Raw genomic sequence first — 24,423 nt, 5'->3', positions numbered from 1 at the left:
AAGAATGAAAGCAGCGGAGGTGACAAAGGAGTGAACCATAAAATCAGCAGTACTGTTGTACAGGAACTTGTCTTTACTGTACATGAGGTTGCACAAATATATCAGCGAGCAATTCAGTGGTTCAATGAATTTCCAGGACAAAACTCTGCTGTTTCTTTGTGTACATCAACAAGGGGCACAAGAACAATTTCTACACTTGGGAGAGGTACAAGATATTTTAGAATTGTCTGCAACAAAGGAACTGTAGGACTTCAAAAAAGTGCATTTTATTAAAATTACCACCAGTAGACTTTTACACAATAAAAATCATTATTCTGGTGAAAGAAAACTGTATTTGTATTGACACTGTATGTCAGTCAAAATCTACTTTGAATAGATTTGTTTGAGTTAATGATTGTAGCATAATTGAGAGCAGGGCCTGTATTGCTCCTGGCAATGGTTGAGATCAACATAATCATACGCTTATATTCACAGGGCTACATTAAAAAGAGACATTGATGTCTGTAAATATATCAATAGCAGCAGGCCAACCCACAAAGCATCACATGTTCTGTATATTTGCTTCTAAATTAGTCAGACTAAGACAAAAACAGCTATCAAACACACACACCCCACCTGATTAATTAGTACTAGCCAATTATTTCAATGCCCAATTCTTCTGCAGTCTTTTCTATGTTGTCAGTGGAGGCTTCCTCAGTCTCCATGTTAGTAATTGACGCAGTCCTCCCTGGGCTTTGTGCATTGGTCAGAACGTAGTAAACGGTTTCATTCTCTCCATGTTCATTTGTCCGATTGGCCACTCGGATGATGGGGCTTTCATTTGAGTCACAGGAGACTAACGGCGATTGTCGGGAATGTTCTCCATCGACAGCATCACCATAATTGCAGTGATCCGTGCATTCACTGACACAGCAGTCGGGGCTGTGCTTTTCCACCCCCTGGTCCTCGCTATTTGATTCTTCCACAGGCTCCAGTATAATCCCTCGTAGGTTAGCTTCGGACAAGACCAAACTCTCTGATACGCCGTCTAAGCGACCCTCATGCTTTTCCCGGTCTTTCATTAGTTGTTCAGTCAGTTCAACACTCTCATAACGTACCAACTGCAGTCGCATGTAGCCATCTTCATGTTCTTTGTATCTAAAGTTAAAAGTTAACGATTAGAATTGAACAATGATTACCCTGGGGTGACACATGGATGCAATCATGAATACTTCATTAGGAGTTTGGGGAGATTACAAACACTTACAAATTTCTACAGACACACTAATGAGAAGAGGCTCATCGGGGAGGAAGTACAGAAGCCTGAAGACACACGCAACATTTTAGGAACAACTTCTTCCCCTTTGCTATCAGACTTCCGAACTGTCCATGAAAACTATCTGACTATTTTGCTCACTTTTGGAACTATTTATATTTCTAATTGCAACGTATAGTTTTTTAAAAAATGTATTACACTGTATTACTGCCACAAGACAATTCATTTTATGGCATATTTTAGTGACAATAAACTTGATTCTGATCCTGGAGTTTCCACCTATTTGGAACATCCTCTCCACATCCACTCTATCCAGGCCTTTCAATATTCAATAGGTTTCAAAGAGGTTCCACGCTCACTTTTCTAAACTCCTTCGAGTACAGGCCCAGAGCCAAACACTCCTCACTTATTAACCATTTCATTCCCAGGATCATTCTCATAAACCTCCTCTGGACCTTCACCAATGCCAGCACATCCTTTCTTAAACAACAGAAAATCTGTGGATTCTGGAAATCCAAGTAACACACACAATGCTGGAGGAAATCAGCAGGCCAGGCAGCGTCTATAGAAAAAAGTAGTCAATGTATTAGGCCAAAACCCTTTGGCAGAAAACCCTTCTTAGATAGGGGGTACAAAACTGCTCACAATACTCCAAATGTGACCTAACCAATGCCTTATAAAGCCTCCATATTACATCCTTACTTTTATATTCTAGTCCTCTCGAAATTAGTACTAACATTACATTTGCCTTCCTTACCATCGACTCAACCTGCAAGTTAACTTTGTAAGGAATCCTGCACAAGGACTCCCAATCCCTTTGCACCTCTAATTTTTGAATTTTCTCCCATATAACCATATAACAATTACAGCACGGAAACAGGCCACCTTGGCCCTTCTAGTCTGTGCCGAATGCTTACTCACACCTAGTCCCATCTACCTGCACTCAGCCCATAACTCTCCATTACTTTCCTGTCCATATACCCATCTAATTTTTTTTTTAAATGACAAAATTGAACCTGCCTCTACCACTTTCTTCACCACCCTATCCACATGAGATTCCACTTTCAGGGAACTATGCACCATTATTCTTAGATCCCTCTGTTCTACTGCATTCTTCAATGCCCTATCATTTACCATGTATGTCCTATTTTGATCAGTCCTACCAAAATGTAGCACCTCATATTTATCAGCAATAAACTCCATCTGCCATCTTTCAGCCCACTCTTCTAACTGGCCTAAATCTCTCTGCAAGCTTTGAAAACCTACTTCATTATCCACAACTCCACCTATCTTAGTATCATCTGCATACTTACTCATCCAATTTACCACCTCATCATCCAGATCATTAATGTATATGACAAACAACATTGGACCCAATACAGATCCCTGAGGCACACCGGCTAGACACCATCCTCCAATCTGACCAACAGTTATCCACCACTACTCTCTGGCGTCTCCCATCCAGCCACTGCTGAATCCATTTTACTACTTCGATATTAATACCTAACGGTTGAACCTTCCCAACTAACCTTCCATGTGGAACCTTGTCAAAGGCCTTACTGAAGTCCATATAGACAACATCCACCACCTTACCCTCGTCAATTTTCCTAGTAACCTCTTCAAAAAATTCAATAAGATTTGTCAAACGTGACCTTCCACGCACAAATCCATGTTGACTGTTCCTAATCAGACCCTGTCTTTCCAGATAATTATATATACCATCCCTAAGAATACTTTCCATCAATTTACCCACTACTGACGTCAAACTCACAGGCCGATAATTGCTAGGTTTACTCTCAGAACCATTTTAAACAATGGAACGACATGAACAATACGCCAATCCTCCGGCACCATCGCCGTTTCTGTCAGAGCCCCTGCTATTTCTACACTAACTTCCCTCAAGGTCCTAGGGAATATCCTGTCAGGACCTGGAGACTTATCCACTTTTATATTCCTTAAAAGCACCAGTACTTCCTCTTCTTCAATCATCATAGTTTCCATAACTACCCTACTTGTTTCCCTTACCTTACACAATTCAATATCCTTCTCCTTAGTGAATACCGAAGAAAAGAAATTGTTCAAAATCCCCCCCATCTCTTTTGGCTCCACACATAGCTGTCCACTCCGATTCTCTAAGGGACCAATTTTATCCCTCACAATCCTTTTGCTATTAATATAACCGTAGAAACCCCTTGGATTTATTTTCACCTTACTTGCCAAAGCAGCCTCATATCTTCTTTTAGCTTTTCTAATTTCTTTCTTAAGGTTCTTTTTATATTCTTTATATTCCTCGAGCACCTCATTTACTCCAAGATTCCGGTATTTATTGTAGATCTCTCTCTTTTTCCGAACCAAATTTCCAATATCCCTTGAAAACCATGGCTCTCTCAAACTTTTAACCTTTCCTTTCAACCTAACAGGAACATAAAGATTCTGTACCCTCAAAATTTCCCCATTTAGAAAATAGCCTACGCTTTTATTCCTTCTACCAAAATGTATGACCATACACTTCCTTACACTAATCCATCTGCCACTTTCTTGTCCAGTCTCCTAACCTGTCCAAGTCCTTCTGCAGATTTCCTGCTTTCTCAATACCACCTGCCCCTCTATATGTCTTTGTACTGTCCACAAAGCCATCAATTCTGTTAAGGAGTATAAATGGCATCAAATGAAATAGATAGCAGACCTGAACCGGGGGTGACCCGAGGGCCACTTGAACTGATGCTTCTTCCTGAGGTGCACGGTCAGATTGTTCCCTCTTGTGAAACATTTGTCACAAACATGACATTTGTATCTGGGTTCCAAATCCCCCTGAAAAGGCCAAAGTCATAATTAACTCAATAACCTAACTTGAGCCATTCAAAGACAATACCTACACAATGAAAAAATTTTGCAACAGTCAAAGAATAAATGACTATCAGCTTTTAATGATGCAAAAGAGTAATGGACTACATGTGTTCCTGACACTCTTGGAAATGGGCTTTTAAAACAAAAGCTTGAAATATTTAATTTAATATGCAGTTCAAAACCAATGAATCAATGTTAATTTTCTAGCAGATAAAAATTAAATATGTGAGAAAACCGTTGTCTCAAAAATACTCTCGTCAGCCTCAGGGCTGGGTTGACAAGTTCAAGACATGACCTTTCAACAATGAATAGCAAAGGAAAGTCAATGCAAGAAGGGGAACCCCATCAATTCCATTCTTGCTCATAAAGTAAAAAACTCAAGCCTGGATATACCAGATTAATTTCTCTCCCCCCACCCTCCAATAACCCATGAAGAACAGTATGCCATCAACAAATATTTCTAATTAATGGCCTTTATGTTTGCCAAGAGTATCATCATTCTACTGCAGAGGCACCTGGTTCCAATTTTCTGCAGCAGTAATCAATAACACTGATATAAAGGCCCCATAACAGGAATCATCCAACACACTGTGGATGGTGTAAAAACTGTTGGAGTGGTTTGATAGAGTTCACCTTGAAATCATGGAGGCGTTTGATAGTATAGATATACAAAAGTTGTTTCATCTTGCAATTCTAGAAACAGTACCTTAAATAAGATAGTCACTCATCAACACAACAATGAATTCAAGAAAAACTTCTTTACCTGGAGTGTAGTTATGATGTACTCTTCACTGCAGAGGGATTAGTGAAGAGCACAGAAATGTTTAAGGAGAAGCTGTATAAAATATATGCAGTAGAAAGAAATAGTAGGAGACTCAAGGACGGAAGGGAGGACATATGCATTAGCAGAGCTTTGCTGGAGTGAATGACCTGTTTCTGTAGAGAGAATTAAAATAGAAATAGGCCATCCCATTCCAGATAGAATACACTATCCATTTCCTGCAGGAAGACTGACACTGCAGATGACAAGTATGTATCTATACATACAAGAGTAAAATGATAACGAGGGAGAGGGTGGGACTACTCAAGGATAAAGGGGGGAACATTTGCTTGGATGCAGAAAATGTGAGTGAGGTAATGAGTACTTTGCTTCAGGATTTACCAGGAAAAGGATATGGAGGACCAGGAGATCAGTACTAAGTGTATAAATACGTTAGGGCATTTAGAGGTCAAGGTGGAAGTGTTGGGCCTCCCAAGGAGTATCAAGGTGGTTAAGTCCCCACGGCCTGATGGAATTTACCCCAGGTTATTGAAGGAGGCAAGAGACGAGTGCTGAGCCTTTGACCAGTATCTTTGTGTCCTCTCTAGACACAGGTGAGGTCCTGGAGGACTGGCGAGTGGCTAATGTTAGACTTCTATTTAAGAAGGGAACAAGGGAAAACCCTGGGAACTATAGACTGGTGAGTCTCACATCAGTTGTAGGAAAATTGCTGGAGAAAATTCTTACGTATAGGAAAAATGAGCATTTAGAAACCCATGGTTTTATGTTTGGCAGATCATGCCTTACCAGCTTAGTCTTTTGACAAGGTGATGAGGGTAGGGCAGTGGATGTTGTCTACATGGATTTTTAAGGCATTTGACAAAGTCCCTCATGGGAGGCTAATCCAGAAGATTAAGATGCTTGGGATCCGCTGCAAATTGTCTGTTCGAATTCAGAACTGGCTTGTGCATAGAAGACAGCTGGTAGTGGTTGAAGAGACTTATTCAATTTGGAAGTCTGAGATTAGTGGAGTTCCCCAGGGATCTGTGCTGGGACCTCTGCTCTTTGTAGTGTATTTAAATGTCCTGGGTGAAAATGTATATGGGTGGGTTAGTAAATTTGCAAATGATACCAAGATTGGTGGAGTTGTGGATAGTATTGAAGACCAGCAAAGAATACAGCACGATATAGATCATTTGCAGATATGGGGTGAGAAATGCCAGATGGAGTTTGACCCAGATAAATGTGAGGTGTTGCAGCTCGGTAGGGCAAATGCAAGGAGGCAGTACACTGTTACGGGCACGATCCTGAACAGTGTTGCTGAACAGAGAGATCTTGGGATCAAGTTCGTAATTCCTTGAAAGAGCTACACAGGTCAATAAGGTGGTTAAGGGGGATTGTGCTTGGGGGGAGGGGGGCGGGATTGTGTGGAGGGAGGGGGAATACTTGCTTTTTATTAGTCGAGGCATTGAGTTCAACAGTCAAGAGGTTACGTTGCAACTTCATAAAACTCTGGTTAGGCCACATCTGGAGTATTGTATACAGTTTTGGTTGCTCCATTATAGGAAGGATGTTGAGGCTTTGGAGAGGGTGCAGAAGAAATTCACTGGGATGCTGTCTGGTTTAGAGAGCATGTGCTATCATGACAGGCTGGATAAACTTGGGTTGCTTTTTCTGGAGCCTTGGGAGGCTGAGGGGAGATTTAGAGGTTTACAAAATTATGAAAGGCATAGATAGAGTGGACAGAGTGCATCTGTTTCCCAGGGTTGAAATGTCTAATACTAGAGGGCATACATTGAAGGTAAGGGGGTAGGTTCAAGGGGGATGCGAGGGGCAAGTTTTTTTACTCAAAGTGCTGGATGTCTAGAATGCACTGCCTGGTATGATGGTACAAGCAACTACATTAGAGGCTTTTAAGAAATTTTGGATAGGCACATGGATATAAGTATAAGGTGAAGGGATATGGACATGGTGTAGATAGGAGGGATTAGTATTCTGGTGTTTTTGATTTGCTTTTTAAGCTGGTTCGGCACACCATTGTGAGCCAACTGGCCTGTTCTTGTGCTGTACTCTTCTATGCTCTAATTCACACAACGCAGAAGTGCTGCACTCCCTTCCCCTACTCACCTCATGTACTTTCCTGTAGTGGGACTTGATAGAATATTGGGACCGTGCGCTGAATGTACAACCTGCAAACTCACAGCGGTAGGTCGGATCCTCACTGTGGGTGTCCAAATGTTTCCTTAGATCCACCAAGTTCTTGCAACTAGGTGAAAACAAATTACAGTGACCTTCTCAACTTTCTAACGTTTCCAAATTACATTTGAAAATTACAGGAACAAGACTGGTTTAGTGATTTGCCTTAAGGGCATTTTTACTTTAAGATACAGTAATTTTACTTTGGGGAGGGGGAGGAAGGAGATGGCTCAAAAGCAATCTTATTAATAGCCGACCGGTGGTGTAGTGGCATCAGCACCAAACTTCAAGGTGAATGGTCCCGGGTTTGAATCTGGCCGGCTCCTTGCGCTCTTTCCATCTGTGCTGAGTAGAGTGTCAAGCCAGCAACTCGGCTTCATAAAAAGCAGATAAATGCTATACAAATGGCAAGGTTGGCACCCGATGTGCCACAAGGTGTGGAAAGGAACAACAACAAGCTATATACATTGAAAGATGCATACTTTATTTTATTCTAAAGATTAAAATGGAGAAATCAGAAGGAACTTCCTTCAACTGCAGAGGTCTACTGTGACTGTTTCGTAGACCATTGATCAGCAAAGAAACTAAAAGTGACATCTGTAAATGGAACAGAATAGTCAACATCAACTGTCACAGTTTTAAGAAAATTGGTCCAAAATTGGATAATTAGGAAACTTTATGTAATTAATCATTTTCAGTGTTGATACTCCAGCAGGGAAAGCAATAATGCTTAATTTAAAAACAAAATACTAGAAAGACACAAGAGACTGCAGATGATAGAATATGGAACAAAAATTGCTGGAGGAACTCAGTGGGTCTGGTAACACTTGTTGAGGGTAATAAAAACAGTTTCTCTTTCCACTGATCCAACCTGACCTGCCGTTAAGATTCAACATAAGGACCATCATCAGAAAATTTATTTATTATTATTTTTTTTTAGAAACATTGTTCTTCCATCCATTCTTTACTTTTTTTTCTGCAACTTAAAGCCAACTGATTTCCTTTAGCTCTAGCACTGTCTAACCTGAAATGTTAACTGTTTCCTTTTCCAAAGTTGCTGATTGACTTGCTGACTGCTTCTAGCATTTTTTATTTTATTTCAGATTTCCAGCATCTGCAGACTTTGATTTTCAAAAAGTAATGTAAAACCTTTTTCAAATACACAGAGAGTGGTAGATAAGTGAAGCAGGCTGCAGGAGGTAGTGATGGAAGCAGATATATTAGTGGCATTTAAGAGGCTTTTAGATGGACACATGAATATGTGGGGAAATGGAGGGATACGCATCATGTGCAAGCAGAAGAGATTTATCAGAATCAGAATCAGGTTTATTATCATTGTCACGTGATGTGAAATTTGTTAACTTAGCAGCAGCAGTTTAATGCAATACATAATGTAGCAGAGAGAGAAAAAATAATAAATAAGTAAATTAATTACAGTATACATATATTGAAGAGATTAAAAAACATGCAAAAAACAGAAATACTGTATATTTTTTAAAAAGTGAGGTAGTGTCCAAGGATTCCATGTCCATTTAGGAATCGGATGGCAGAGGGGAAGAAGCTGTTCCTGAATCACTGAGTGTGTGCCTTCAGGCTTCTGTACCTCCTTCCTGATGGTAACAGTGAGAAAAGGGACATGCCCTTGGTGCTGGAGATCCTTAATAATAGACGCTGCCTTTCTGAGACACCGCTCCCTGAAGTTGTTCTGGGTACTTTGCAGGCTCGTACCCAAGATAGAGCTGACTAGATTTACAACCCTCTGCAGCTTTTTTTGGTCCTGTGCAGTAGCCCCTCCATACCAGACAGTGATACAGCCTGTCAGAATGCTCTCCATGGTACAACTACAGAAGTTTTTGAGTGTATTTGTTGACATACCAAATCTCTTCAAACTCCTAATGAAGTATAGCCGCCATCATGTTTGTCAAATTCATCGTGGCCATTGGGCCTGTTCCTGTGCTGTATCAATCTTAAAGCAGGGCAGCATTTAAGAAATAGCGAGGACAATAAATTCAGATATATTAAAGAAATGTTGAGGACCTGAGCACTTTACAGGATACAATCAAACTAAATAATTAAACCTTCAGTGCAAGTAGTAAACATAAGGTGGGTAAAATAAATATAGGAAAGTATATGGTGAAATTGAAGTGACCAAAAAAACTACAGTAAAGACATTAACAAAAACATCCGAACAACAATAAAGCTTGATACTAGCAAACAGGAAACAGGGTTAATAAATGAAGAGAAGGTGACTGGTTAAACAAAAGTGGTAGAAGTATTTTGCCTTACTCTCAGAGGTAATGGAAACTGGGACTGCAAAATAAGTGCCAGATGGTCAAATATTAAGATAATCAATTGTTCATCCAATGCTCCCGAAGGAAGCTGCAGAACAAAGCAGCAAAAGTTCTCTAAATATTCTGAAAATAGTGCGCATGCGCCAGTCGTGCATGCAACCTGTTACAGCCGTTCCAGAATATTCTTACTTTTTAAACTTTCGTTATGTTTTGTATTTTTTTTCACAGTAACATGTTGAAGCTGCACCCTCTCTAACATGCTGGCAGAGAGAGTTTTACTTGGGTTTTTAGCGCTGGAAATAGTTACATTTCGACACGTCTCATTAGCGGGACAGAAGCATGGTCGCATTGTGTATTCCAGGGACCAGCTGACTGAGCTTATGCTGGCCGGTTTAGCGAGCAGAGCGGCGGACACCCCTGCTGAAATCTGGAGGAAAACACACAGAGGATGCAGAGGGAGATCACAAAGTCGAGGAAAGAGGACCGGATCGAGACAACAGAGACTTATGGAGAAGAGGAGTTCGGTGGGTAATAAAATGGATGAGTTCACGGCGCTAGCCAGGCGTCAGAGAACATTTCGGGACTGCAGTGTTATGTGTTTCACTGGAACGGGGCTGCACGAGGACATACCCGATCAAAACTTTTCCATAGACGGCTTCCAGACCGTTCGGGCTGACCGGAAGTGCACTGAGAGCGGTAAGCGTAAAGGAGTTGGGTGCTTACTGTTCTGGTTAACAACAGACGGTGCAATCTGGGTCATATTACGATCGAGGAACGTGTTTGTAGACCGGATATTGAACTTTTTACTGTTGGACTTCGGCCATATTCCACCGAGATACAACACTGGGCGGCACGGGAGGTTGTTCCTGCCTGTGGCTATCAAACTTGCAGCTCCTCCCACGGAGGGTCAGACACCCTGAGCCAATAGGCTGGTCCTGGACTTATTTTCCATCTGGCATAATTTGCATTTTGTCATTTGATTGTTTGTGGTTTTTGTATTGCTATATTTATGCTCTATTCTTGGTTGGTGCGGCTGTAACGAAACCCAATTTCCTTCAGGATCAATAAAGTATATCTATCTATCTAATTAGTTACCATGGCAATGGGGGATAAATGTACAATAATTTTTCAAATGCAAACCAATGAAATTATCAGCAGTTTACATGTTTCAAAATTGGCAACAAGACTTAAGAGATGAAATGACTTAACAAAATATTTTAACAGTGTGTATTCTATAAAGGTAGGTCAGGAGCTCAACCAAGATAGAACTGAAATGAAACAGTCCTAAAGAAATAATTAATGTAGTTTACATGGAATTTTAAACACTACTTGATTAAAAAAACAATTGTAATGGAGCATATTATTAAGGGAAATATAGACACAGGGATAGAGGATAAAGGGTAGTTTCTAAAATTAGAAATGTGTGTTTTGTACCATTGTGTCATTAGGAACCTTACATTGTTCATTTCCAACTAATGATCTGCATTTGGAAGTTAAGGGTAGTTTTAAAGTTGCTGATCATTCCAAATGAGATTGTGGCAAATTGTGATAAGAAATGTGGAAAAGACAATGCTAATTTCTGGGCAAATAGATGGCAAATCGCAGTGCAATGCAAGAAAATATTGAATCAGAAACAAGAATGGGCAAAGCAATTACAAACACACTAAATGATACTATTTCAAATGGAATACCAAAACACAAGGATATATATTTTGCAAGCATTCCAAACTTATTGACTTCCACTGCAGCTCTCTGCCACTGGACATCACATGGAATTGTTCAGCACTTGCATGAGGTGGAGAAGAAACTGCTCTCAGATCTTAAGCCAGATCAGATCCTCGCAATGTAAAAGTACAAGAGTCAAGTCCAAGAGTTATGATAGAATACAATGAGACAAGTTCTAATGAACTGCTTCCACTGGGTGGTGAAGTGGCAACTGAGGATATCAACACTGACCAACAAGTATTAACATGTCACTAAATGGGAAAATCCAGACCAAATTATCTCCAAGGGAAAGGAGAATGAAGAAGATCTGGGGATTGGGGGGGGAGGGAGGGAGGAAAGAGGAGGAGTGGACAAGAAAACCCAAAATTTTAACTCTACACAAACCTGTATTCACAGTATTCACATCTGAATGGTTTTTCGTCACTATGGCGGAACTTGATATGGTTCCGCAAGGCAGATGGAGCTGGACAGGTCATATCGCAAAATGGGCACTTGTAATAATTCACTAGAAAACAAAAACATTTAATTCAAACCCAAATATGAAGGACACACCACTGTTCAGTAATAACCTAGGGAGCTTAGTCTAAAGCACGATTCATTTCATCTACGCTAAAAATATTGTTTCAATAGTTCTGAAACTTGCTATCCATTTTAGAACAAAAGTTATCATTCCTAACTGCTTGAGGAATCTACAGAAAGAAGTGCATAATAAATGCTTTGGAATATCAAGCCTATAATGAACTTAGCTCCAACTTTCAGGGACCAGGAAGACTTTGATCAATGTCTCCAATACAGTCCTTTAACTTCAACAAAGAGCCAGCTCCTTATTAGCGGGAAACTTAAGACTACATCTATGGTGACAGCAGTCTTCCAGCCTCGATTTTGCAGCTATACTGACAAATCTGGAAGATGGCACCAGCAAACAATGCTACCAAAGGTGACGTCCTCAAGATGGTCACAAACCTATCCTTTCACTTCTTTTTGTTTCAGATATGGTAATATTACTTATTAAAACCTGTAATCTGGTGGTGTGATTTTGGGCCAATCAGGCAATCCGGCACTTTGCTGTCTCTGAGGGGGTTCCACGAGGCTGTGAGCAAAACGTACTACATGGAGGATAGGAAGCCAGGAGGCAGGGCCTAGGCCCATGACTGACACCTCTCGACGATTAAAGCATCTAGGAAGACTGAAATCATTTAGGTGAGTGCGGAAGGCAAGTGTTTAGCACTGATTGCCAGCCTCTCGCTTGCTTCTGCTGGAGGAAGTGTCTGCATGTGGCAGTCTTTCCCTTGCCGCTCCCAAGGGAAGGTCCTTGCGTTCGATGGTGTTAGCAGATGGAGCTGGAGCAGGGTTCAGTCGACATGGATTGTAGATTTAGATTCAGTTTTTAAATGACGTATTCCATTCCTAGTTTGAGCTGCTCTTTTTTTGTTGCTCCTATTGGGCGACTTTTGAATCTGGTGGCCTGTAAGTGATGAACGCTGGGCTGAACTGAAATATGCGTTTTGTGTTTTTTTTATTGTTTTATTTTGTTGCCGTTTGTGCAATTTTTTTTTGCGCATGGGGGTGGTGAGGGTTGACGTTTGAACAGGTTTGTTCCATGGTTCTGCTTTGTTTCTTGACCATTGGTGGGGGAAAAAATTTCAGGGTTGCATACTGCATACTTACTTTGATAATAAATAGAACTACACAGGTGAAGTTGCTATGTAAAACTCTGGAGTTGCTGTCTGTGAAACAACCGTCAAAATTGCATGGTTCTGCAGCATTCCCATACACCAAGGAATTTTTTTTTATATTTACAAACTAATATTGTTGCTAAATACCCTGAACCAAGTATATTATTTTGCTTGTTGGTGTGCGTAATTCAATATTGTAATAAGATTTCCGAAACAATTTTAGAAAATGTTATATTTTAAAGTGTATATTTTAATCATTTTTAGCTCTGTAAAATGCTTAAAATAGAAAACATTGTGTTTCTCCCTCTCCCATTTTATATCACAATATATAAAATACGAGCACCAGGTATCCTCCTAAACCAATGAGAAAAATCAACTCTGCTGCAGGGATCTGTGTGGACAGCTTTCTCTGGAAAGGTTGAGAGCACAGTTGATCACAAAATCAAGAGGTCTGAGAATTTCTAAGAGGGAGGTTGTTACTGGAACAACCTAAATGTTGGAGCACCACACACCCCCCCCATAAAAAATGATATCAATAAAAGATATTCGTACAACAGAACCCTAATTGGAAAAAGTTAGAAACAGCATGAAACTTGACTTGCCATGATGCCGCATGTGATCTCTGAGCAGCCTCTCAGTGGCGAATCTTTTAGAGCAGTGGGAGCATTGAAAGCGTTGGTCTAGTGAGACAGAACAAAACCTTGTGATAAGCAATTCTTATAGCAATAGGTTCAGCTCTGTAAAAATAGACATTCACATGTGCCTTTATGAAGTTGTATCTAGGTCAATGACATCAAATGACATGAAGTCACAACCCAGTTTGAAGTATCTGGCTTTATATTAAAGTCAAAAGTAAATAACTTCTACAGGATACGGCCACACAAGGGCTATGAATATTGTTAACTCTATTTAACAAGTCCTAATTGGAGTTCATGTCCTGAAGTACTCTGCATTGTGATTGTGTTGTGGTCAGGAGCTGTGTTACATACAGTACGTCGTTTCAATGTTCAGACCATGCTTTGAGTAACGTAAGCCTGCAAAGTAACTCCGCTTCATAGTCAGTAATCTTGCTCTGTGAAAGTGTTTAAAATAATAATCTCTGAGCGTATTCCCAAAGCATTTTACTTACATTCTGTTGCCATCTGCCTGCGTATGTGATCAAAGAATTTGGTATTGCTGGCAAACATCCCTCCACAAGTTGGACATGCCACTACTTTCTCTTGAGTGTGACTACGCAGATGTTCTCTTAATTTAAATTTCACTTTGAATGTTGCTTCACAATCTAAAAGCAGAAAATGGGCAATGAATAGCCAAAAACATGATTATGTAATCATAATCAAAGGTCTGCAAAGTAACTAAATAGTAAGTAGCAGATGTTTATCAGATCCCAAAGTTCCTTTATTCCATCACTGTCAATTACTTTAAGGAAATCCTGAGTCTTACCCAGCCACTATTCAATTTTCTGTATCAAAACATGCCAATATTAGAATCTTCTCCATTAGACATGATGAAAACTTGCCATTTCACCCCAAAGCCACAACTCAAGTCAACAGAATTCATGAAACCCAACCATCTGTGGTACAAATCAACCACATTTATTTTGCCTTTCCTAATTACTTGGCCCCTCTACTTCAATTATCAGCATTATTTTACAGAATCTTCCATTTCAAATAAAGCCTCAGAGATAGCCATCAATAGAGAGCAGCAGCTATTAGGATGTCAAGATCTACTGCCCTGTCACAACAAATTTGGAAGTCATGTTAATTTTACAACTTATATGGTAGTTAGGTTTGCTCAGTGAATTAGTGTGTGCAACAGCCTGATGATCAATCCGATGCTAGGAAGGGCTCACCTTTCCAACAGCAGGGTATTATAACATTAGACTCTGAGGTTGCATCACGGTCCGAACACATCCCATGCATGTCCACATGTCTGTAGAACCACTCTGGATTCTCAAAAGTGCTCTAAAAGGAAAACACAGCAATGATAAATTGGAAGGCAACATGGCAAGTGATAAATTATTAACACAATATGCAATCTGTGCTTATCTAACCCTCTACACAAATCAGGGGAAACCACCTCCCTCTCTCACATATGGAACGTTTTGATTGTTGTTTAGGAAGCGGCGTTTTCCTCCCTCATCCTCACTGAACGAGACTGTGTTGCTGTGGTTACTACAGCTTAAAATGCGATGTTTTCAACAGGATGACTGGTGTGACAGTACAGAGTTACAGTTTCACAGATTCAGAGTTCCAGGTTTAATCCTGACCACTGGTGCCATGTGAAGTTTACACATTCTGCCTGTGACCACTTGGATTTCCTCTGGGTGTGCCAGCCTCCATATACCTACCCAAGATGTGAATGTTGGTAGTTATTTGCTCACTGTAAAGTGCCTCAGGTGCGTATGTGAGGGATGGAACCAGACAGAGTTGATGAGAATGTGTGTTGGTGCTGTTCTCTAATATTCTCTTGGTGGAAGACAAACTGGCCACATGGGATGATAAAACTGCTGCGAGCTTGTTCTTGCTGGTAACATCCAATGCACCACCACCAGTCTACAGAACATTACACTCAGGGACTTGGACTATGTTTTTCTTTGTGCGCTGTATGTTTACTGCTATGGTAATTAAATGTAATATATGTATGACTGCTAGTACTCTGTTTTGCACCCTGACCCTGGAGAAAAGCTGTTTTGCTTGGCTGTATGTAGTTGAATGACAATTGAATTTGAACTTGAAACAGGGTTCAGTGTAAGCTGGGGCTTGATGGGACAGTGTAGATATTGTGGACAAAGGGCTTATTTCCATGTTGTAAGACTGAAAGATTCCACAAGCCGATAGGCAGAATTACAACAAACAAGACTGGATTTGGAAAACAGATTGCTAAGAGGAATTCTCACATCACAGTGCCCCCAGAGACAGATAAAGCTCTCCGGAATTTCTGGAATGATATTACGGCTCTGCCGATCCAATAAACAATGCTCGAGTTCAGTCTGAGCCTGAAGGGTCTGCAGACCCCAGTGCTTAAGCTTCGTGTGGTAGGCGTGAAAATACACATGGCGGATCACATCAGTTGAACTCTCCACGGAGTAGTAGCCACAGTCGGCCCACAGACACTGGTGTTCCTCTAAGAAATAAACAAAATTCACAGTGGGTCAATAGCGGCACAGGTTTAATTGCACAGTGAGAAAATTGCAGGCACAAAAGTTATTAAAAAATGATGCAAATTCAGCACATTATGGGGAAGAGACTAACATTTCAAGCTGGTCACTTTTCAGATTGTCAATAATGACAGTGTTTCGTATCTCAGCTCCTGCATTCTTTTCCTCTTCCCATCCACATTTAGCTCCCAGTTACATTATCCAGCAGAGATCAACAAACCTTCAGCACCATCACTTGTCTCATTCAGTCTCTTGGTTTTTACCCCACCACACACATTCTGTCTTCTCCAACTCTATAGCTTCTATACTATACCCAACTATTCTTAATTCTCATGAAAGTACACTGACACAAAATGGTGCCTGATTCGCTGAGTAATAAAAATAGAAAATGGCGTGTCTAAATTTTTTGCTACCAAAACAAATAGTTCTCTCAGTTACATCCCAATCTCAAAATATTCTACAGTATTCAAACAAGCGTTATTCACATTTCTCTGGTCAAAGTACTTAAAATTGCTGTTTGCTTACGTTTTTAAAATACTGAATTAACATGTAACCACCTCACTTTGATGAGTATCAACTCATCACAAGAGACTATGTTGGGACACATGCAAGTTCATTCTGTTTCTTTAATTGGCCAATCATTTGATTTTGACCTTTATTGCAGCAGAAGATTTGCACATATGAACCTTCTACTCCAATGAAGGAACTTGCATTGCTGCTGATGCTAACTGGATAGAGTAGTTTCCTAAATTGGCTAAATTATAGATTATAAAACTCTGCCATGGATGGGCTCAAGCCCAGATGGGAAAGGAGAAGTATTGGACATGGGCTTAACAACTCCACACTGTAAAAACCCAGAGCCACAGAAACACCAACAGAAGCTCTAAAGACCTCATTTTCCAAGGAAGGATCTTCAACTAATAAGCGTATGAAGTCGTAGTGAAAGCTGAAGCCACAGAGCTGATCAACCTTCAACTCAGGACAGAGGACTCCGGAGAACTGTCAGTGGCCTATGCCTCAGTAGGGATGGTGGGCTTAAGAATACTTTATAAGTATTAGGCATTACAAAATAGGATGCTAACATTATAGGGATCCCTTTTTGTATTACTCAGGAATTTGGACAAAGTAAAATTCCTCTAAATCAGCTCCATTAACCATTTATATACACCAATGAAAATATATTTCAATACATTGTACACTGGAGGTAAAATTTAAGCTGCGATTTACCCATTTTCATTAACTGCTTTCAGAGGGTTTGCAATATATTTTGCTCAATGCAGAATCTGAAAATTGTGTAGATTTTTAATATTTCTTAAACTTGAGCCAATGTATTGGCATGGTTGGCCTGATGTCAGAAGCCACCAGTCATCATCTCACTCTGCTCAAACTCTGATTTCATTCACTCTCAAAGGTAGAGAATGAAAATGTCAAAGGAATAATTTACATTTGTGACATTACAAGGCCAATCCTGATTGACAAGTTGCAGAACCTGAGCCTCTGTACCTCCCTCTGCAATTGGATCCTCGACTTCCTAACCAGAAGACCACAGTCTGTGCGGATTGGTGATAACATATCCTCACTGACGATCAACACTGGCACACCTCAGGGGTGTGTGCTTAGCCCACTGCTCTACTCTCTATATACCCATGATCGTGTGGCTAGGCGTAGCTCAAATAACATCTACAAATTTGCTGACATTATTGGTAGAATCTCAGGTGGTGATGAGAGGGCGTACAGGAGTGAGATATGCCAACTAGAGGTGTGGTGCCACAGCAACAACCTGGCACTCAGCGTCAGTAAGACGAAAGAGCTGATTGTGGACTTCAGGAAGGGTTAGACGAAGGAACACATACCAATCCTCGTAGAGGGATCAGAAGTGGAGAGAGTGAGCAGCTTCAAGTTCCTGGGTGTCAAGATCTCTGAGGATCTAACCTGGTCCCAACATATTGACGTAGTTATAAAGAAGGCAAGACAGCGGCTATACTTTATTAGGAGTTTGAAGAGATTTGGCATGTCAACAAATGCACTCAAAAATTTCTATAGTTGTACCATGGAGAGCATTCTGACAGGCTGCATCATTGTCTGGTGTGGAGGGGATACTGCACAGGACTGAAAGAAGCTGCAGAGGATTGTAAGTCTAGTCAGCTCCATCTTGGGTACTAGCCTACAAAGTACCCTTGGACATCTTTAGGGAGTGGTGTCTCAGAAAGGCAACGTCCATTATTAAGGATCTCCAGCACCCAGGGCATGCCCTCTTCTCACTGTTACCATCAGGTAGGAGATACAGAAGCCTGAAGGCACACACTCAGCGATTCAGGAACAGCTTCTTCCCCTCTGCCATCTGATTCCTAAATGGACATCGAAGCTTTGGACACTACCTCACTTTTTTTTAAAAAAAAAGTATACTGTATTTGTTTTTGGTGAACGCAGCAGGCCAGGCAGCATCTCTAGAAAGAGGTACAGTCGACGTTTCAGGCCGAGACCCTTCGTCAGAACTAACTGAAGAAAGAGCTAGTAAGAGACTTAAAAGTGGGAGGGGGAGGGGGAGATCCAAAATGATAGGAGAAGACAGGAGGGGGAGGGATGGAGCCAAGAGCTGGACAGGTGATTGGCAAAGGGGATATGAGAGGATCATGGGACAGGAGGTCCGAGAAGGAACACAAGGGGGGGGGGGACCCAGAGGATGGGCAAGAGGTATATTCAGAGGGACAGAGGGAGAAAAAGGAGAGTGAGAGAAAGAATGTGTGTATAAAAATAACGGATGGGGTACAAGGGGGAGGTGGGACATTAGCAGAAGTTTGAGAAGTCAATGTTCCTGCCATCAGGTTGGAGGCTACCCAGACGGAATATAAGGTGTTGTTCCTCCAACCTGAGTGTGGCTTCATCTTTACAGTAGAGGAAGCCGTGGATAGACATGTCAGAATGGGAATGGGATGTGGAATTAAAATGTGTGGCCACTGGGAGATCCTGCTTTCTCTGGTGGACAGAGCGTAGGTGTTCAGCAAAGCGGTCTCCCAGTCTGCGTCGGGTCTCGCCAATATATAGAAGGCCACATCGGGAGCACCGGACGCAGTATATCACCCCAGCCGGCTCACAGGTGAAGTGTCGCCTCACCTGGAAGGAGCCCTGAATGGTGGTAAGGGAGGAAGTGTAAGGGCATGTGTAGCACTTGTTCTGCTTACAAGGATAAGTGCCAGGAGGGAGATCAGTGGGGAGAGGTGGGGGGGACGAATGGACAAGGGAGTCGCGTAGGGAGCGATCCCTGCGGAAAGCCGGGGGGGGGGGGGGGGAGGGAAAGGAAAGATGTGCTTGGTGGTGAGATCCCGTTGGAGGTGGCGGAAGTTACGGAGAATTATATGTTTGACCTGGAGGCTGGTGGGGTGGTAGGTGAGGACAAGGGGAACCCTATTCCTAGTGGGGTGGCGGGAGGATGGGGTGAGAGCAGATGTGCGTGAAATGGGAGAGATGCGTTTGAGAGCAGAGTTGATGGTGGAGGAAGGGAAGCCCCTTTCTTTAAAAAAGGAAGACACCTCCCTCGTCCTGGAATGAAAAGCCTCATCCTGAGAGCAGATGCGGCGGAGACAGAGGAATTGCGAGAAGGGGATGGCGTTTTTGCAAGAGACGGTGGGAAGAGGAATAGTCCAGATAGCTGTGAGAGTCAGTTGGCTTATAGTAGACATCAGTAGATAAGCTATCTCCAGAAATAGAAAGATCTAGAAAGGGGAGGGAGGTGTCGGAAATGGACCAGGTAAACTTGAGGGCAGGGTGAAAGTTGGAGGCAAAGTTAATAAAGTCAACGAGCTCAGCATGCATGCAGGAAGCAGCACCAATGCAGTCGTCACCAACACACCAATGTGTGTTGCTTGAATTTCCAGCATCTGCAGAATTTCTCGTGTTTGCAGTATTTGTTTTTGCAAGTTTTTAAAAATCTATTCAATATATGTAATCAATTTATTTATTATGTTTTATTTGATTTACTATTATTTTTTCCCTGCTAGATTATGTGTTGCATTGAACTGCTGCTGCTAAGTTAATAAATTTCACGTCACATGCCGGTGATAATAAACCTGATTCTGATTCTATGGCATAGTTTTGTTAAAATACCTAAAATCAAGACCACAAAAGGCTTTGACCTATTCTACTTCATTCACCAGCACACAAGATACTGGATGAACTCAACAGGCACTATCTACATAGAAGGAAACAATGACAGTTACACACACAAAATGCTATTGGAACTCAGCAGGCCAGGCAGCATCTATGGAAAAGAGTAAACAGTTGATGTGTTCAGGCTTTACTTTGCCCTGAGCTGCACCTCAAGTTATGTGGCAAGAACTCTGGTCTTAGCTGCCTTACTGTCACTGCTAGATCCTCCACCAAAAACTGGAGTTCTTCTCATCAATTCTCCATCTTTACGAACCCTTTCTAAGCCTCCACATTTAACTTTGAACAGCATTTTAGAACAGTATTTAAAGGAACCATAAAAGTTTAAATTATTAGCTCATTCTAACTGGCCACACAGGGTTAACATCCTGCTGTTACCAGGATTCACAAATTCAAACTAAGCAATATATTTGCAGAAAAATGATCTCATTAACTTGGACAATTAATTTTCTGCCCAGGTATGCTCCTCAGAAAAAGGGAATTAAATTAGATTTGCAGGCTCACAGATGGCACCTGCATATTTTTAAAGTACAGCAGAACATAATAGAAATTTTGAAGACAGCTAATCATTTGTGCCACACAACCAGAACTTAAGAGAAAGGGACAGCCGAATAGCCAAAGGAGCTATGTCTCTGAGTATTGTTCAAATCCAGGTAATACTACCATTAGCTATAAGTAAACGTGTAGCTTTCTGGGTGAGTGTTTTCAGAACTGCTACCGCTCACATCCCCCCCACCCCCCAAGGTTGCCATCATCAGCTCAGTTATTGTACTGCTCACCCCACCTTGTTGTTCAATATCATTTTCATCTCCCTGTATTTGGTCCTGTAAATGTTCCTTTAAATGCCCTGCGATATGATCACTGAAATCTTCCATTCCATATGCAGTGAATCCACACGAATGCCACTCACACAAAAGCACCAGAGAGTCATACTTCATATTCTTTCCGGCCGCCATTACGTCGCACCTAGTCAAGGAAAAACACATTTACTGTTAACAGTTTTACGAATACCATGTGACAGCAGATGCAAAGTAAATCTCTGTTAAATTTTATATTAAAGGCAAAAAACAGATCTTGGAAGCTTTCAAAATAGTGACTGCCTTTCTGGGATTTGATAATTCATTCCCTGACTAAGTTTGTTGAGCAAAGTTTACTTTTACAATTTAGATTATAATCAGTCACAATGAATTAAATAGAAACAGGCAATACCAGTGAACTTTAATTGCTTATTCCAAAGAAACTAACCAAAAGCTCACGTTTATCACAGTGAGGAATTCTTTGAGCCGCAGTTTTCTGTATTGCTCCAAGTGATTCCTGAATCGTCTCAAACTCCAACAATCAGTGAGATATCACCATTATCTCAAAAGTTAAAGAACTTAATCCATTATATAACACCTTATATGCTCTGAAATCCCAAAGCTATTTTCAACCAAGGAATTATCTAAGGTTGGCCATTCTCAGTTTATAGAAAGCCCATCTATTCCAGATAAAACTACAACTGTAAGAATATGTTAAATAATATAAATAACATCCTTCAATGTCTTCAAGTCGATACAATATTAAACTTTCAGGAATCCATTAATGAGCAAAAGACTAGTTGACAGTACTTTTCACCACCCTTCAAGAAATTTCAAAGTAATACAAATAATGCAGCCAAAGCAATACAGTAGCTCCTGCATTAACAACTTCACTTCTGGAAATCCATCTTCATGCAAGTTCTCCCATACTTTTTGAAAGCATTTTTCAAGCTAGTAATAATAAAATGTTTCTTGGCAGTCACTGATGACTGGATGTGGACTGGATATTCCATTTCCTTAATTAGAGGTGGGATTATTCAATGAAAGCAAAGAATGACAGCCAGTGTATGGGTTATTGTAGAAAAATGGTATTTCTGATTTATGGGGAAACAGACTCACAGAGAGTTCTAAGGAACAAAACTCTTAGGTAACCCAGGGATGGCCTGTATTTTTAATGTATAGTTAACTACAATCTGGAGATTAGAATTTACACTGATAGTTCCTAAAACAGTACAAGACATCCCAGAGAATCTGTCAGTAGTGCAAGAAGTGTAGGGCACTTTATGAAAATCCTAATGGAACCAATAACCTTATAGCTGGGTAGCAACAAAACTAAGTTAGGCAATAACATTACCCTGCAATAAAAAAAAACTCAGCAAGTATTGTATTTCATAGGTCTACAGTGGATTGGATAGTTTAAGTGTCTTTTTGAAGTAAACTGTCTTTTTTAAATCTAAAAAGTCATACTAGAAATTAGACCCATTACTAATCACAATACAAGATAAAGGGAATGAACTTTCTCCTGCACACTTTAGTGGAAGACAGAGCACAACGAGCAAATATCAGCTAGCAACAATCTCAAGTGAGAGCCTCATCACCTCCCCTTGATGTTCAATGACATCGCAGATGCTTCATTCCTCAACACTAACAACCTCTGGGAGAGAGGGAGGGGTTGAAATGGGCTAAAGAAGGGTACAAGTGACCAGAAACTCAGGTGGAAAAGCCACAACGCTAAAACAAGTCAGTATTGCGATGGAATATGCTTCTGTTGCTCAATGAATGCAGCTTCAATACTTCAGAAACCCAAAACTACTTAGGGAAAAGCAGCACACTTGATTAGTACATCACCTTAAACCTTCACACCCTCACCCATGGGTACATAGTGGCTGAAGTGTGTATTATTTATAAAATTCACACTGCCATTGCTCATCCTAGGCAACAACAGCACCTCCCAAACCCACCACTGCAATCACCAAAAGAGGCAAAAGACAACAGCCACATTGGAACATCTCCACTATCCCAAATTTCCCTTTCAAACTGTACACAATTCTAAATTAGAAATGTATCACAATTGGGTTGAAATCCTTCAACCCATTTCCCAGCAGCGCTGAACTACCCATAATCAGAAAGATTGCAATTGTAAAGTGGTACCTCAAGGAGAATAGGCAACAAATCCAAGCACTGTCCACATGCCTTTGGATTTTATTTTAAAATCAATTAATTTCTAGTAAAATTCTTACTCCCTACTATCACATTACACTGATAAAAATGCTTAGCTTAAAAGTTACACAAGACAAGCCAACTAGTTCTGTCAGAATTCTAATAGAGTAAAATACTTTTTATAAAACATGAACTGAACAATTGGAAGTTTTGTGTTTCTATACAAGGTCTTTGTCACAAGAACATTTCAATCCACATCAAAATATGGTGAAACAATAGGGATTATTAGTTCTTAAATGATGTTGTGGGATAATACAAGGCAAATAAAAGTCTCCAACATACCATACGTCCCTCGGCACATTTTCTGCTATGACATACAATTGTCAATAAGCTATAAATGACCACACCAATTCCTGTCTGATCTGTATCAATCTCCAGCATTTTGTGTGTATTACTCTGGATTTCAATCACCTGCAGAATCTCATGTTTATCAAATGTCTGCTTATAGCCCAAGGTTGTTGGGGTATTTAGTTCTTCTGTCTACAGTACTACGCAATGTCAGAATCAGAATCAGGTTTATTATCACCGGCATGTGACGTGAAATTTGTTAATTTAGCAGCAGCAGTTCAATACATAATCTAGCAGAGAAAAATAATAATAAATAAGTAGATCAAACACCCTAATTTTAATATATGGTTTCAGACGGTACAGCCTCCAAAGCCATAATCTCAACATCATCGAGGCTGTCTGGGATTACCTGGACAGACAGCTAAAGTTTGCAGAAGAACTGTGGCAAGTACTCCAAGAGGCTTGGAACAACCCATCAGTTGATCTTCTGATAAAACTGCGTGACAGTTTCATAAAGAGAAATTATGCAGTTTTGAAGGTACAGGGTGGTTGTACCAAATATTGATTTCATTTAGCTTTATTATTTACTGCTCTTTATAGTTTTTTTTTGATCTTTTCATTCCATTATTTTTGAAAGCATCTTCACCTTTAGAGATTTTTTTTACATGTGCCTAAGAACTGTACATTAACCTTTATGTAGATATCCCCTTTGTGGCTATAGCAATCAGAGGTTCCTTAATGTCACACAAGGACTCAATATTGTAGAAATGAGTTCTAAGATGTTACACGGAATTCTGTCTATATACTAGTTTTGTGATGCAGATTACTCATTTTATGTAGCTTCTTTAATAAGGAAACAAGTAATTATGTGGAAAATATTTACCCTGCTTTCCTTTTTGCCATTTTGCTTGGTACAAATCACAATCGACATTCAGTCGCGGTCACTGTACTCTATTGAGTTTGCATCTTCATGCCTGTAGATTATCATACCAGCATACATAACTTGATTTTTATTCAGTCATTCTTCCTCTTTCAATCCAAGCA

At 40.5% G+C, this 24,423-nt stretch overlaps 1 protein-coding gene across 2 annotated transcripts; it reads right to left on the bottom strand.

The window, feature by feature from the left end:
• Positions 1-250: 250 nt before the first annotated feature.
• hinfp (histone H4 transcription factor) lies at positions 251-24,352 on the bottom strand. Of its 2 annotated transcripts, XM_072283878.1 has the most exons (10): positions 24,263-24,352; positions 20,859-21,040; positions 15,650-15,876; positions 14,603-14,714; positions 13,880-14,032; positions 13,353-13,430; positions 11,459-11,579; positions 6,990-7,128; positions 3,942-4,066; positions 251-1,137 (listed from the first exon to the last, which is right to left on the bottom strand). In XM_072283878.1, the coding sequence occupies exons 1-10, from the start codon at positions 24,280-24,282 to the stop codon at positions 630-632; spliced, it is 1,665 nt and encodes a 554-aa protein (XP_072139979.1). In that variant the 5' UTR covers positions 24,283-24,352; the 3' UTR covers positions 251-629. The 2 variants fall into 2 exon arrangements, with proteins under 2 accessions (XP_072139979.1, XP_072139980.1); XM_072283879.1 differs by lacking the exon at positions 13,353-13,430.
• Between the last annotated feature and the right edge of the window lie 71 nt (positions 24,353-24,423).

The sequence above is a fragment of the Mobula birostris genome, chromosome 20 (assembly GCF_030028105.1).
Source record: "Mobula birostris isolate sMobBir1 chromosome 20, sMobBir1.hap1, whole genome shotgun sequence".
Lineage (NCBI taxonomy): Eukaryota > Metazoa > Chordata > Chondrichthyes > Myliobatiformes > Myliobatidae > Mobula > Mobula birostris.
The sequence above is the reverse complement of the archived record's forward strand: the minus strand, read 5'-3'. Positions and strand labels throughout refer to the sequence as shown.

What these genes read in the sequence shown, in the direction of transcription:
- hinfp (XM_072283878.1), bottom strand. Translation starts at nt 24,282, where the DNA reads ATGGCAAAAAGGAAAGCAGG. An exon ending in AATACCCTGCTGTTGGAAAG is followed by an intron (nt 14,033 to 14,602) that starts GTGAGCCCTTCC and finishes TTCTGCTTTTAG; the next exon opens with ATTGTGAAGCAACATTCAAA. An exon ending in TCGGGTCACCCCCGGTTCAG is followed by an intron (nt 1,138 to 3,941) that starts GTCTGCTATCTA and finishes TTTTAACTTTAG; the next exon opens with ATACAAAGAACATGAAGATG.